General features: G+C 56.9%; 2 protein-coding genes and 1 non-coding gene across 11 annotated transcripts in view; all 3 read right to left on the bottom strand.

The window, feature by feature from the left end:
* Positions 1–1,664: 1,664 nt before the first annotated feature.
* On the bottom strand, positions 1,665–8,416 carry RCC1 (regulator of chromosome condensation 1). Of its 2 annotated transcripts, none has more exons than XM_075773815.1 (10): positions 8,361–8,416; positions 6,838–6,922; positions 6,528–6,715; positions 5,974–6,153; positions 5,787–5,883; positions 5,087–5,209; positions 4,718–4,873; positions 4,243–4,362; positions 3,688–3,840; positions 1,665–3,136 (listed from the first exon to the last, which is right to left on the bottom strand). In XM_075773815.1, the coding sequence occupies exons 2-10, from the start codon at positions 6,908–6,910 to the stop codon at positions 2,961–2,963; spliced, it is 1,266 nt and encodes a 421-aa protein (XP_075629930.1). In that variant the 5' UTR covers positions 6,911–6,922; positions 8,361–8,416; the 3' UTR covers positions 1,665–2,960. The 2 variants fall into 2 exon arrangements, with proteins under 2 accessions (XP_075629930.1, XP_075629929.1); XM_075773814.1 differs by lacking the exon at positions 8,361–8,416 and adding an exon at positions 8,038–8,092.
* A 2,802-nt stretch (positions 8,417–11,218) lies between these two features.
* Positions 11,219–11,423, bottom strand: LOC142604875 (small nucleolar RNA SNORA73 family). The gene has a single exon (XR_012838714.1). It is a non-coding gene; the product is annotated as a small nucleolar RNA SNORA73 family (small nucleolar RNA).
* Positions 11,424–12,060: 637 nt separating this feature from the next.
* The window catches only part of PHACTR4 (phosphatase and actin regulator 4), a 67,619-nt gene continuing 65,240 nt past the window's right edge, over positions 12,061–14,439 (bottom strand). For 5 of the 8 annotated variants that reach the window (XM_075774082.1, XM_075774086.1, XM_075774085.1 and 2 more), the window contains 2 exons: positions 14,039–14,115; positions 12,423–13,448 (listed from right to left, as the gene is read on the bottom strand). In XM_075774082.1, the coding sequence (XP_075630197.1) occupies positions 13,433–13,448; positions 14,039–14,115 (93 nt within the window). In that variant the 3' untranslated portion in view covers positions 12,423–13,432. Of the gene's footprint in view, positions 13,449–14,038; positions 14,116–14,439 lie in introns of all 8 variants that reach the window. The other 3 variants (XM_075774080.1, XM_075774081.1, XM_010303733.2) reach the window with 1 other exon arrangement.

Raw genomic sequence — 14,439 nt, 5'->3', positions numbered from 1 at the left:
CAGCCCAGCCCCCCAGCCCAGTTTAACCGGCAATTTAATCCATCTGCCCCCAACACAGCCGGGGCCGGAGCCGCCTCCTTCCACCCGAGAAGCTCTTCCAGCCCCAGCAGCCACCGTGGTTCGTCAGCATCGCCCCGACGCCGGAGGAGTCCCACGTCTCCCTTTATTAAGTCTCTCTGCGTTTCTCAGCTATAAATAGGTCAGCGAGGTTCAAAGCAAAGCACGTGAAGACACGCGTAAAGCAGCCGCCGAAGCGGGACTTTGCAGAGCCCGGCACAGCCGTCTGCGTCACAGCGGCATTGACGGGCTTGGAAAAAGGGTGGCAAAGCAATTTTCCCTGGGAGGGATATAAAAATACCAGTGCTGTTTTTGGAAACAAGACGTTACCATTGAGCTTGTCGCTGGGAATCAGGTCCAAGACAACGAGCAATTTCCCCATCAGGTATCCAGCACCAGCAGGTCACGTTTGATAGAGGAGCATCAAATGGGGGGTGACGGTCCCCGGGGAGCAGCAGTAGTCACCATATTAGTGAACACTCGCCCATGGCTCAGCCCGCAGGGACGGCAAATTACGGGCTCCATCCTTGGCAATAAAACACTCCCCACGGCTGCCAACTTCACGCTTAAGCAGAAAAAACCCAGAGCCCTTTGCAAGCCCGGCACCACACCAGAGACAAACGCAGTCTGTAGCGGTGGGAGAGGGGGGTGCCCGCAGCACCCCCAGCCTCGTGCTCGATCCCCACCCGCTCTACGCTGAAGCCATCCCTAATTGCAGAGTCAAAGCTCGTCCTTCCCCAGCCCAAAAGATGCCGGAGCGGTGGAGCCAAGAGGCCGCCGGCAGCTCGAGCTGCTCCCGAAACCCACCAACCACCTGCCCAAAGCCCATCCCTGGCCAGAGGCTCATTAAGGAACCTGCTCCCTCCCAAACTAATTAAGAGTAAACAGACGCCGGGGGCTCCGGTCACGGCAGGATGCGGAAATTTGCTCCGCAGGTGCCGGTCTCCCTGTTGGAGCACACGCACGTGTCCGGCTCAGCTCCAGCCTGCGGCAGGGATGTGCCAAGACACCTTCCAGCCGTGCCGGTGGGCTCCGCTGCGTCTCTGGAGGCCCAAATATGTCGGGAAGAGGGGTCCCACGGGGATGAGGGGATCCCACGGGGACCATCCCTTCTCCCTGCCCCACGTCCCCCAGTCCAGCACTCCCCACACCTTCCCCTGCTGCCATCCCGTGGCCGTGTCCCACAACTGCACCCGCACACGGGTGGGACCACAGCAGCACCCAAGGGTGGCCCCCTGCAGCCCTACCATCGGACACCCATCTCAACCTGTCCCCGAGCACCGTGGCCGCAGAGGGCTGGTCCCACGCCACCGCAGCCCCTTGCCCAGGGGTGGCAGGAGTCCGAGGTGTCCAGCCGAAGGGTGCCAAGCCGCTGCTCAGCCCTGGGCTGCCCCTCCCTGGGGTGCAGATCCCAAAGCTCAGCCAGCAGCACGGCACCCTGTGCAGCTCGGGGACAGGAACGCGGCAGAGTTTATGGAGAGGTGGCAGGAGGGGACACGAGCAGCCTTTCGCGGCCCCACCACCCTCAGCCGCCAGCCCAGAACAGACCCGTGCCCACGGAGCGGGGGGGGGCTGCCCATCCCTCCAAAGCACTGGAAAATCCAGGGTTTATCAAAACTCAGTTTATTCCAAACGTTAAAAGATTACAGGGTTTTTTTCCTCTCTTCCTCAATTAATCAACCAAAATACTTTACATTTTCTTTTAAAAAAATTCAACCTATTCTGAGCCATTGTACAAGTCCCAGCCCCCCACCCCGCACACTCCCCCCCGTTTCCCCCTATTGCTATAACTTAACGTATAAAATTTAATCTTTGCAGACCCCCTTCTCAGTCCAGGTACCTGGAGGGCAGCAGGGAAAGAGAAGATGGGCCAGGCTGGGCGCAGGGAGCGAGACCAGTTGGACCGAGACCGGAGGCGATGGGGCGGAGGGAATCACGTTGTTTCGAGTGATTCGATGCATAGCTGGGTTTTGGTTGTGTCTTCTCAGCGAGGCCCTAACAGCAAATAAAGCTCCTTCCTCAGCAAAGGGAAGAGAGAAAATTAAAATAACAAAGTCCCCGCGGTGGGATGGATTTTGTTGAGTTTCCAAAGGCAACGTGAAAGAACGAGAGCGGCTGGGACTGCAAAAAGCAGCGCTGGAGGTGAGCACTGCAGGCACCAGCCTTGCCACCTGTGGGATTTTGGCTCAGACCCTGAAGGGGTGGTGGGTGGGAGGCAGGAGCCCCCCCCTTCCCTTCTCCAGCAGCCACAACTCTGTGCGCAGCACGGGCCGGGCATCGTCCCGCGGCGTTTTTCCCCTCGCAGGCTCCCAGCCGCCCAGCAGCATCATCCCACCACAGCCACAAGTACTGGGGTGAGAGGAGAGCGGTCCCCAGGAGCTCTTCCTGCTGGGCTGAGATCTCACCCAGAGGGGTTTGCCGGCTGGCAGCAGAAAAATCCAAGTCGGAGAGGTAAAAGATGTTCAGTTTAACAGGATGGGGGAGCACCCAAAGACTGGGGGAACACAGGGACCTCAGAAAGCCCGATGCCCAAACCCTTTTGTGTAGTGAAGAACAAAGCCCTCACCTTTGCTGGGCCAGGAAATATTTAAAAAAAACACCAAAACAAATGAGAAGTGGAAAACCCATCCAGCCACAGCACGAGATCAGTACAGGACTAAGCCGAGCTGGGGGAGCTGACAGAGCACTGAGCACCACGGGGAAAAAACACGAGCATCCCTGAAGAGCCCTGCTCCAGCCACGCAGATGCCGCCAGGACCCGGCTCCAGGAGCCTCCCGCCCTCCCCACCGCGCTGGTGGGAAACCAGAGCTGGAAACCGGTCGCCCGACCCAGGTGGAAGGTGTGTGGGGGGTGCGTGCGGGTCCCGCGATCCCGCTGGGCTCGGCTGCGCGGTGTCGCTTCATCAACTCTGCTCCTTGTCCCTGACCAGCAGCACAGTGTGTTGGCCACCGCTGGACACGGCCAGGACCGTGCGGTTTTCCAGCTGCTTGCCCGTCATCTCCACGGGGCTCCAGACGTCATCCTCCTCCCCTGTGCCCAGCTGGTAGTTGGTGCCCATGCCCCAGGCAAACGCTCGTCCTGCAACGGAGAGCGATGTCATTGGTGACATCAAAGCAGCTGCACGACAGGGAGGGAAGGGGACCTGGCAACAAACCCAAGGGGACTTCACACCCGGGGCCAGAGACACAGGCAGGGGGAAGAGGAGGAGCGCTTGGCAACTCAAAGAGGCATTTCATCACGCAGCCAAGGCAGCTGCTTGTCCTCGGGGAGCAAACCGAACCCATCAGCCCACGACAAACCCCCCTTCCCACAGCCACGGGCTGCAGATCCCACGCACAACCGGCACAGCACCAGAGCACACAGGTCTCACGGCAGCAGAGTTCAGGGTGCGGAGAAGGGACCGGCAGGCCAACGACCCTCTCCTGGTCGACACCCTGTTCCGGACCTTGCTGCCAAGGGCCCACGAAAATATTTGAGCAGCTGCTGCCCAGCTGCCCCCACGCCGGGTGCTCGGCAGGGGCTGCATCAGTGCCAGGACCCGGCTCCAGTCCTGACCCAGCGTGCCGGGAAGGGGGAGGGGGGTAACACAGCATGCCATTCCCAAACCCACGGAGGCGCCCGGCACTCACCGTCGCTGCTGACGGCGTAGCCGACCGACGCACCGCACGCGACAGAAGAGATGCTGGGGAGCTCCGGGATGACCGTGGGCGTGCTCTTCTCCTCCGCCCCTGCCCCGAGGCCCAGCCGGCCGTACTCTGCCCTGCCCAGGCTGTAGGCTTTACCTGGAGCACAACAGACACACGGGAAAGGTGACTTGAGGGGGCAGAAGCTCGCAGCAGGGACCCTCTCCCTCTGGTCTGACTCCTGGAGGAACATCACCCCTCCCTACCGCACCCTAGATCCCAACCAGGAGGTGCAGGGTGGGATAGAGACCCCCGAAATCAATGGGATGAGCGGGTGCCTGGACAGACTATTGAGCCTGCGAGAGCAGAGTTCGCAGGTGGCTCCGGGTTCCTGACATCCGCCCTGCCCTTTGCTGCAAACTCACGCCACCCTTGTTGCCTTGAACACCGAGGACTTGGAAGGCTCCAGCATGTCACCCCACCCCAGCACATGCCCAGCCCAGGGAGTCCCCCCGTCCCACTTTGTGCGACACCCAGCCCGCCCGTCACATCGGCACTCACCCTCCGAGTCGACGCACACAGTGTGGTGCTGCCCGCCGGAGAACCCGACCCAGGACTTGGTGGAGTTCTTGAAGCACGTCAGGTTCTGCGGGGAGAAGCAGGGCTCGGTGCCCTGGGTCCCTGCGGGGGGGGGACACGCACAAACCCAGGCAGATCAGGCCCGTGGGCACCGACAGCCCAGGCCAGGCACCGGCACTGAGCCATCCACCCTGGGGTTCCCCCCACCAGAGACGAACAGCCCCCCAAGCCCCAAAATCAAATTTCTGGCTGCAGGGGCTGGGACCTAAACCCAGAGCTATACAGAGTGACCCCCCACCACCCCAATTTCCAGCTCTGCTGTGTCCAGTGGATGCTTGGTGTTCAGGATCCAGGGTGCCCAGCAGTGTCCTCCCACCAGGCCAGGGCAGCACGGGACCAGGAACCGCAACCAGACCAAAGCGGGCAGGAGACCTGGAGAGACATAAGTGAAGCTCACCCAGCTGGTGGTAGTTGGAGAGGCCAAATCCGTAGATGTGTCCTTCCTGCGTGACAGCGAAGGTGAAGTAAGCCCCGCAAAAGGCGTCCTGGAAGCGCATTTTGCCTCTGTTGCCTTTGCCTCTGACAGGGACGCGCTGGGGGACCAGCAGGCGCTCTGGGGGCAGGAGACAAGGGGTCATATGAGGATGAATGATTTACAGCCTTTTCCTTCCCGCTCTGATCCAGCTCCCTGAATTCAAGCAATCCATTTACACACAAGGCCTTGAGCAGCAGGGGAAGAGACTGGGTCTCTCTGCTCCTCTGCAAAGCGCAGAGCTGGGGCCAAAAGACGCAGCCCCGCGCACCTCCGAGGACCAAAACAACTCACGCAGCCCTTTCCTTCCTCCTCGGTTGGCAAAGAGCGCCGGCACTCTCCCCAGCTGGCCCTGCTCGCCACAGCCGCACGTGAAGAGGTCACCATCCACCGTCAGCATCACCAAGTGGTCATTTCCTGGGAGGGGACGAGGGAGATGAGCGAAGCAGGAGTCATGCTTCAGGAACCCAGCAAGACCCAGGGGCTGAGATCCCACACGTAAACCTCAGCTGTCCCAGCTTTCTAGAATTCAGTGGGGATACCTCGATGCCACCTCCTGGCACAACTTAAAACACCAGGATCTCCCTCTTCCTGGTCCCAGCTCCTCATCTGAAACTCCAAAGAAGTTTCTCTGGGCAGGTTTAGGGGAACAGGTTCTCCCCAACTCCACCTGGGCCCTGGAAAAGTTCCCTGGCTGCTCTGCTCCGCTTCCCCAAGTCTAGAAGAGTGCGAGGGCTCTGACCTCGCGGGGTCATGGTTAAGGCATTTTACACCAGATCGGGTCAAATATTAACAATACTGTTGGGGCTAGAAGAGACACAAGGTCCGTTCTCTCAAGAGCCAGAGAAGAGCAAGTTACACCCTTGTACCTGGCTCGGAGCAGCCAGGAGGGAAGAAAAGGACATGGACCTTCTGGACCTTCACCTTCTCGCGAGGGCTACAACAGCCTCGTGCACCAGCCTGACCCCCACGCGGACCCCAGGACCTTGCTCACCTGAGACAATTTTAACGACGGGTGCACTGAGCTGGAGCAGCACGGGAACGGAGCTCGTCTTCATGGGCTCCAGCAAACCGATCACCCCGTTGTTATCCTGGGTGGAGAGACAGACAGACGGAAGGACGTCGAGTCACAGAAGCAGCAACCATCAGCAGAGCTTCCAGCGTCCGAGAAATCAACGTACCCGGAAAGAGCCCCAGACAAAGACCCTGCCGTCCTCCGTCAGCGCGGCTGTGTGACTGTCCCCCGCAGAGACCTGCACCACCTTTTCCTGCAGCTCCACCAGCCCCGGCGTGGTCTCTGACCCTTCTGCCGAGGTGTCGCGCCCAAGAGCACCTTCATCGTTGCAGCCAAAGGTGTAGATCTGCAGATAGAGAACGAGACGGTCAGGATGGGACCCGGAGGGGCAGTGGGTTGAGCGTGAAGCCAGGGGACAGAGACCCACCAGGACAAATTATCCCTTTGACCCCCTAAAATTTTGTGGTCCGTGGCATGGAGATTGTGCTCATCCCCAGGGCTGGAGCGAGCTATACGTCTGGGCAGAGCGGGGTCTGATGGAGTAATCTATACGTCTGGGCAGAGCGGGGTCTGATGGAGTAATCTATGGGCGGAGCAGGGTCTGATGGGGTAATCTATATGTCTGGGCAGAGCGGGGTCCGATTCAGACCCCCAGCTCCAGGACACGTCCCAGAGCTTGCGGGGAAGCATGGCTCACCCCCCGCCCAGTGCTGCACTCACTTTTCCCGTCTGGCTGAGGCACACCGTGTGCATCCCTCCGGCTTCCACCTGCACCATCATCTCCGGCAACGACACCAGAGCCGGCTTCTTCCTCTCCATCACGTCCTCGCCCAGGCCCAGCTGGCCGACGTCTCCCTGTCCCAGCGTCAGCACCAGGCCGGGCTCCGTGCGGTGGGACGGGTGGCAGACTGCGGGGCAGAAGGGAGATAAATATCACATAAAACATACGGGGTGGTGGTGGGGGAACAATCCTTCCTTTAAAGCTGGTCCTTGGGAATAGGGAGGGAAAACTCCCAGGGGTTTTTCTTACTTTTAATCTTCTTCCTTCCAGGAGATTCTTCTTCCGGCACCGGGCTCTTCTTCGCGGTGCGTTTCCCCGGCATGGCGCCTCGGATCTAAACACGAAACGCCCTGTTAGGGGGTCACCCACGGGGCTGCCAGTTCTTTAGGGTTCCCCCCACTTTAAAATCACCTCGGGACCCCTGAGGGACCGCTGACTGAATTAGGATTTTGGCACCCATCTCCGCCCCCACTTTGGAAAGATGTAGTTTGTTGGGGTTTGGGGTTGTTTTTTTTTTCTTGTGTGTTTTCTCCACGGTCCCCACTCTGAGGCAGACGTGACCCCCTCCACCCGGGACTGACGCCAGGGATGGTGCGGGAGGGCTCCAGCCCCCTGCCCTCCCCAACACCGAGCCCCGCGTATTCCGCACCCCACGCGGGAACGGGGCCCGGGGGGGGGGGGGGGGAAGGAAGGGAGGAAGGAAGGAAGGAAGGGAGGGAGGGAGGAAGGGAGGAAGGAAGGGAGGGAGGGAGGGAGGAAGGGAGGAAGGAAGGAAGGGAGGAAGGGAGGGAGGGAGGGAGGGAGGGAGGAAGGGAGGGAGGAAGGAAGGGAGGAAGGAAGGGAGGGAGGGAGGGAGGGAGGGAGGAAGGGAGGAAGGGAGGGAGGAAGGGAGGGAGGAAGGAAGGAAGGGAGGAAGGAAGGGAGGAAGGAAGGAAGGGAGGGAGGGAGGAAGGAAGGAAGGGAGGGAGGGAGGGAGGGAGGGAGGAAGGAAGGAAGGGAGGAAGGGAGGGAGGGAGGGAGGAAGGAAGGAAGGAAGGGAGGAAGGGAGGGAGGGAGGAAGGAAGGAAGGAAGGAAGGAAGGAAGGGAGGGAGGAAGGAGCACCCCGCCAGCTTCCCGCTCCCCCCGAACCGAGCCGTGCCGCCACGCGCCGTGCCGCTGCCCCACGAGCCGCGTGGCCGGTCTCCCCGCCCCCTCCCCCCTTCCCGCCGTTTGAATTCCCCGCCCCCCCCCGTCCCCGTCCCACGTGGGGCCGCGCAGGCCCCGCGGCCCGGCCTTTCCTCCCGACCGTCTGCCGCTCACCGCGACAGCCGAACGCAGCGCGGGGCGGGGGTGTGTGTGTGTGTGGGGGGGGGTGTGAGGCTCGGCGGGACCCCCCCCCTCCCCTCTCCCCAGCCTCCTCCCTCCCCTCCCGGCCCGCCGCCCCCCCCGGGGTCCCACCGCGCTCCCACCTCCGCTCCGCCGGCCGGCCCGCTGCCGCGCTCCCTCACTGCGCATGCGCGGGAGAAGGGGGGGAAAAGAGTGCGCGCAGCGGCGCCACCTCGGCACAGCGCCCCCTGCCGGCCGGCGGCTCCACGACCTCCCCGGCCCTCTCCCCCCCCCCCCCCACCCCGGGCAGGACGGGCAGCGCGGGCAGGGCAGGGCAGGACGGGCAGGGCAGGGCAGGACGGGCAGGGCAGGGCAGGACGGGCAGCTGGCCCTCCGGGGAGCCAGGAACTTCCGCGGGAAATACGTGCCACGGTTACCGAGTAATTAACTTGTCCTGGCGCCCTACCTCTGAACGCCGGCGATCCCCAGGGGCTGCATAGCCACGGGCTCGGCCGGGAGGGGACGGATCTGCACCGAAAATTAATATATTTAATACAAGCAGAGACTAATTGGATAGCGACAACGAAGCACGAGAAGGAGTATTAACAAAATCCTCCAGGTTCATGCGCTCAGGTGCAGCAAACAAGACCACAGCCCAGACACCGTCTGTCAGAGGTTGTTCTTGAGCCGATAGAAAAACGAACTGATTTAAGTTATTCAGGGCCTGTTCGATGTTCAGATCCCTTTGTATAAAAGCAACAAGTTCAGTAACGCGCACGGTCCTCACGAGGGCAGGAAGCCCTCTGCAGTCCATCGATTCCGGTAGTTAACTGAGAGAGCGAGTTATTTCAGATCACACCAGTTGAGGAAAAGTCACCGACCTTTCTCCCAGGGGACGAAAAACGTCTCGTTTGTGACAAAAACGGGTTTATAGAGGTTCCTACCCATGGGGTGGAAGATCCCCCCACAGTGCCAGAGCCGGGCGTTACAACAGTGTGCCACCACCACTGGGTTTTGAAAAGTAACCGGTTCATGATGTCTGACCCAATCATAAGGGTCAAACATCGTCATTACTTTCTCAACCATAACATGTGGAATTGGGACCGATCAACTTCTATTGTTTGGAAGTTTGTGCTGTTAACATCCCAAGTAGGGTTCCAGAACCCCATTTGTTCAATAAACACTCTAAATCGTCATCAGATTTGTCCTTGCAACTGGATTCCTCGAGCTGTAAGGACTCCTCGCAGTTTGGGAACTTTCTGGTCCTCATTACCAGTTTTCCTCATTACTAATTATCTTAAAGCCAAAAGCTTTATCCATTTGGCTTCCTGTGGGGGCTGGCCGATTGTTTAGGGCACATAGGGCTGACCACAGGGTCCATCCCCATCGTAATCCTCCATCCTCATCTTTATTTAGTGGTTGTAGAGCACTCCACTTTTCTTCATCCCACTGCTTTATGTGGGAAGCCCACTTTTATTCTTGAAGCAGGAACAAGACCAAATTTCTTGTGGTAACGGCAATATAGCACCCCAACAGTTTGTGCCTCTCATGGCAAGTTCAGTCTCCTATCTAAGAGGATAAATCTTTCCTACTAACAGAAATAAAGTTCCTAATCATGTACTTGGCCAAGCCTCCTCTACTCCCGTTTTAAACAGCCGGTAACATGGGGTTTATGGGGTTTCTGCACCTTTCACCATCACTCTGGAGAACGCACAATTAGCACACAGGAATCCCACTTCTGACACAGAGGCACCAACAGCAGCGCCCAGAATTTCTTTCAGATTCCAGGACACAATCACTCACAAAGAAATGTACACCAAGCAAAAAAAAGTAAAGTTTATTTAGTTCTCTACTAGTTAGAAGTTTACAATCAATCAATCCTTTAAGGCCTTATTTCAGGTAAGGTGGATGCAGAAATTACTGCTCTTGCCCACATCCAACGAGCCACCCCCAGGGATCAGCTTCCCCCAGAACTTCCTTGCCGTGCTCCAGCCGCACCGAGTCGCATCACACAGCTGGCACCACGCGTGGCCCCACTGACGGGTGGGTTGTTGGTCCACAGGCCAGCTGACGGCAAGTCTTGAGTCCACACGCAGGATGTGGCTGCTTTTTCCTATTCCCTTCTTACACGCTGGGCCCCCGCCCTTTGTGAGCACCCCACAGACAGCTCCTTCCTGGCAGGTTGGGCCACCCAGAGTCCTGCCCTTGACTTTGTGGCACCCTTCAGCCACGTACATACCGATTTCACAATGGGTCTATCGGCTTTCCTAGTGTGTAGCTCACCCACATGGGCTCAGCCCCAGCCCTGCTTCATTGTACCACAAAATTCGGCAGCTACGTAACCCACCACGTGACCAGGGACACTCCTGCCTTCTGACACAGAAAACATTTAACAGGCAATCCCCAGCGTGAAGCACGTGCTATTGGAAGGCCACAAAACGCAGGTATCTTCTGCTTCCAGCCTGTCCCAATCTCCGTGGCCAAATTTTGATTACACACACTGAACCTTAGCTATCACCTCTCTTTATTATTCGAGCCAGTACTGTGTAGGCCCCATCCCTGGCAGCGTTCAAGGCCAGGCTGGACGGGACTTTGGGCAACCTGGCTAGTGGAGGGTGTCCCTGCCCATGGCAGGTGGATGGAACTAGATGGGCTTCGGGGTCCTTTCCCACCCAAACCAGTCTGAGATTCTGTAAAATACTCACCCTCTCCCACTACACACGTGGACTCTCTTCTGTTGTTAGCATCTTATCACAGTCACCAGTGTCTGCGATAATTTAAAAAAAAAAAAAAAAAAAAAAAAGGGTTTGTTTCTGCTCTTTCCACAATTGCCACATCGCACAAACAAGGCCTCAAGCTAAACAAGTATCATTCACCTCCAACCACCAAGGATTTGTTTCCCCTCTTTAAGAAGATTCAAGCATGAGCCTCTTTCCCCCGTCCATCCAAAGTCCAACAAAATCTTAGAAGCAGGGGAACGCCTAAGCTGAGCTTTGTGTTAAACAAGGCCTGTAAAGCCTGCATTGGTATTCAATCACTTTAAGCTGATCCAATTCAGTTTCCATAAGCCACTTAGAAATAGCTCAACATTTAAGCTATTAAGAGAACCGCCTAACTATACACAGCTAAGAATATTAGTACAGCATTACTCACCTTCCACATCAGGGCTCCGCTTCAAAGTTTTCAAGGTTAGAACTGAAAGGAATAAAGAAAAGCTATTTTAAGGAACTGCTCAGGAGTTTCCCCCCCCCCCGTCCCCCCAGCCGTGCAGGCTGGCACACGTGTCCCCCTATCCCCCCGCTCCCGAAGCCGTAGAGGTGGCAGAGTTGTTTCCTGCATGGTTTATCTCCTCCGTCACCGCCCGAGGGCTCAGAGAAGCAGTAGGAATATGCAGGCTGCAGACTCGAGGCCCGGCTTGTTCTCCAACGTCGTGGAAAGGGACTGTACGTCACGGGCCCGAAGGCCTACGCTCCCATGCGCCACACGGACAGAGCCGAGAGAGAGCGACTTCTCCGGATATCCACGTTGGATTAACGTTTTAAAGCGCTTCACCCCCAAACCCACAGGCGTCCCCCGCTTTCCCCTGCTCCCAGACGTGACCCCACGACCGATACTCACGCCGGGAGCCAAACGGACGAGGCGGGGCCGGGATCAGCACAGCCTTAGGAAAGAGGAGGAGACAGTGAGGAGAGGCCGAGGGCAGCGCGGCCCAGGCCGCCCCCTCAGCAGCGCCAAGCACCCAGCGAAGGCCACCCGTGTGGCCTAGCACGGGAATAGGGACGCGGTGCCCCTACGGTTGGCCGCAGGCAGCGGGGCCCCTCACAGCCGTAGGGACTCCGTCGTAAAGCGTAGGGAGGGGGGAAGGAGGAGAAGGCCGCGGCACCTCCGCCGAGGTCGGACCCACCTGCAGCCGCCGCCGCTCGTCGGGAAGAAAGAGACCGCGCGGTCCCGCACGGCGGTATTTATAGAGCGGGTGGGCGGGGCTAAAGGCGCCTGCGCATGCGTAGTGGCAAGGGGCGGAGCGAACCGCGCTTGCGCAGTGGGAAGCCGTAGGCGGGAAAGCAGCCCATGCGCGGTGGCGACGCGGCGGCGGTTGGCGCATGCGCGTTGGGAAGGCGGGAAGGCCTGAGGCGCTTTGAAAAGACGACCACAAAAAAGCGATTAAAAAAAAAAAATCCTAAAATACTTTTATTCAATAATTAAAATCTGTTGATGAGGAGACTGATATACAATGCAATGATTTAGTCTACAGGCGTTACTGTACAGGGGGGAGCTGTGAGGGAAGAGCCCCCGCCGCCTCCCCGGGCCTTGGCACAGTGTGCAGGACGGGCAGCAATGGCCTGTGAACAAGGCAAGCCCTCCTCTCCCTTCCCACACCCTTCTTCACCTTAAGTGGCATAGTTCTGTGCATGATACAGCAGTGGCCAATACCAGATTATTATTTTTTTTTTTTTTTAAAAACCCACCCCCACATTTAGGAAGAACCAATATGAGATTGTTCTCAGGAGAAATAATCTCTTAAGGTCACTTTTTAAACCTCTTCTTCCCCTCCCTTCCAACCACACAGTGAAATTATCAAGTTTCCAGTAGGTTTAGCTGTAAAAATGAGAAAAGGCAAGTTTCACCCTGATTAGGGAGAGTAAAAAAACATCTGAGAAGAAGCTGCAATAAAAAGAATTGACTACTGTCACAGCTTCCCCAAATTAAAAAGTTTTTAAAAGGCAACAGTCATTTCCTGGTTCTGTAATTTGTTAAACAAGCCTAGATACCTCAAGACAAGATCTGTTAACATCACAGCAAGTGTGAGAGAGTGGGGAGGGAATGTTTTATACATTTAAGTTGTGGTTTTTGTTTTTCTTGGGTTTTTGTTTTGTTTTTTACAAAAAAGATGCAGCATATGTTAATATCTACACAATTCCCTTCCAGGACAACAAACCGTTGGTCAGTAGTGATTCAGGACATTAAGGACATGACAGAGACAAAAGCAAAACCAAAAAAATGATAAAGTCAACATGTCAGTTGTCTGCCAGGTCAGCATCTGCGCAGGGTTCTCTGTACACAGCTAATATACACACGTGCTTCCTAGCACATCCACTCTCCGTTCCTCAGCTTTCCAACATCAGAGCTGCCTCCCCACCTCTTGGTAAAGAGGAGGAAATGAAGGACTTGCACCCCAAAAAGGAGTACGTAGAGCTGAGAACTGGGTCTGTCCAGGCTGAGAAAGGGAGCTGGGGAACGAACCGTTTGTTCACACGTGCACGGGCTCCTGGCAGGGATGCTGGTGCCGGAGCAGAGGCGTATTGCTGAGCCGCGCGAGGTATAGTGTTCAGTTCCAGCCTGATGGCACTCGAGACACATTTGTTCCAGTGAAATGCTACATTCAGACAGGATTCCCCTTCCCTGGCCGAAAGCCCTTTTCTGGATATGTTTTGAAGGCAAATCTTGGAAGAGCCGAGGTTCCACCCTCGCTGTATTGCCTAGGAGAGGGACGCAGAGAAGCTCCAGTCCTCTCGGGTCTCTTGCTCCCTTCTTGGAAGGTTACGGTCGATGGTACCTAAAAGCCAAATGAAAAATGCGAGCGTCATTCTCGGAACTCAGGTTAAATGGTTACCGAGTCACTACAGAAGGCCAAAGAAACTGAATTCTCTCTGAACTCCCAGCCCTCAGTGAAGCTGTTAACATCACACAATTTCACCTCTGCTGTTGAAAGCTCTTGTGCGCTGCAAGCTCTCAGCCACGCAGAGCAACGGCTGGGGGGAAAAGAATCACTTGGGCCATGATCCACAGGTTACTTCATAGATAATATCCAAGCTAACTACTGAGGAGTTTTGGACAACTCCATCCCAGAAAAGCACAGTCCAGCTGCAAGGTCACACTGGTTCCAGATTCACCTCAAACCAGCCGCTGCTCACTTTGGGTTTCCAGAATTGAAGCCCTAGTTTGAGGAAGAACAACCCACTTCACAACTGGTACTCCTCCAGTCACCCAAGAACACCAAGGCAGAAAGGGACATTAAATCTGCAACTGTGTGTAGCACAGGTAATTTTTTTTAAGGTTTTAACGTTTTGCCTCTCAGCACTACCCCTGCAGCACAGTCCTCCCAACGAGACCGGAACTCTGAGTTGGCAACACGTTCTCACTCACCTCGTGAACTGCTTGCTGTCCTCGTGTACTTCCATTTCACAGCTCTTAAACTCATTCAGCTCCTTCCGGATGGCAGCCTACACAAAGAGGGCGAAATCTTTATATTACCCTCTCCCCCATTCTCAAGTGAGCTCAGACATGGCAAGAAGGTGCTGTAGCTCCAACACCCCTGCTCAGGGCTGATCTGTACCACCTTCCAGTGGTGGAATGAAGAGAACGAGGTTTGACACACAGGGCTGAGTCCCACAGCTCAGACTGCAGCAGCCCACCCCAGCTTTCACAGTCCGTTCACGTTAGGAAGACAAGACAGATGTTCTTGTCTTCCCTGACCGCTTCTTGCCTAGGCCTGCCTCAGCCTGCAAGGAACAGCACTCCTCCCACCAATGCCCTACACCTTGTGT

This window comes from Balearica regulorum, chromosome 22 (assembly GCF_011004875.1).
Source record: "Balearica regulorum gibbericeps isolate bBalReg1 chromosome 22, bBalReg1.pri, whole genome shotgun sequence".
Taxonomy (NCBI): Eukaryota; Metazoa; Chordata; class Aves; order Gruiformes; family Gruidae; genus Balearica; species Balearica regulorum.
The sequence above is the reverse complement of the archived record's forward strand: the minus strand, read 5'-3'. Positions and strand labels throughout refer to the sequence as shown.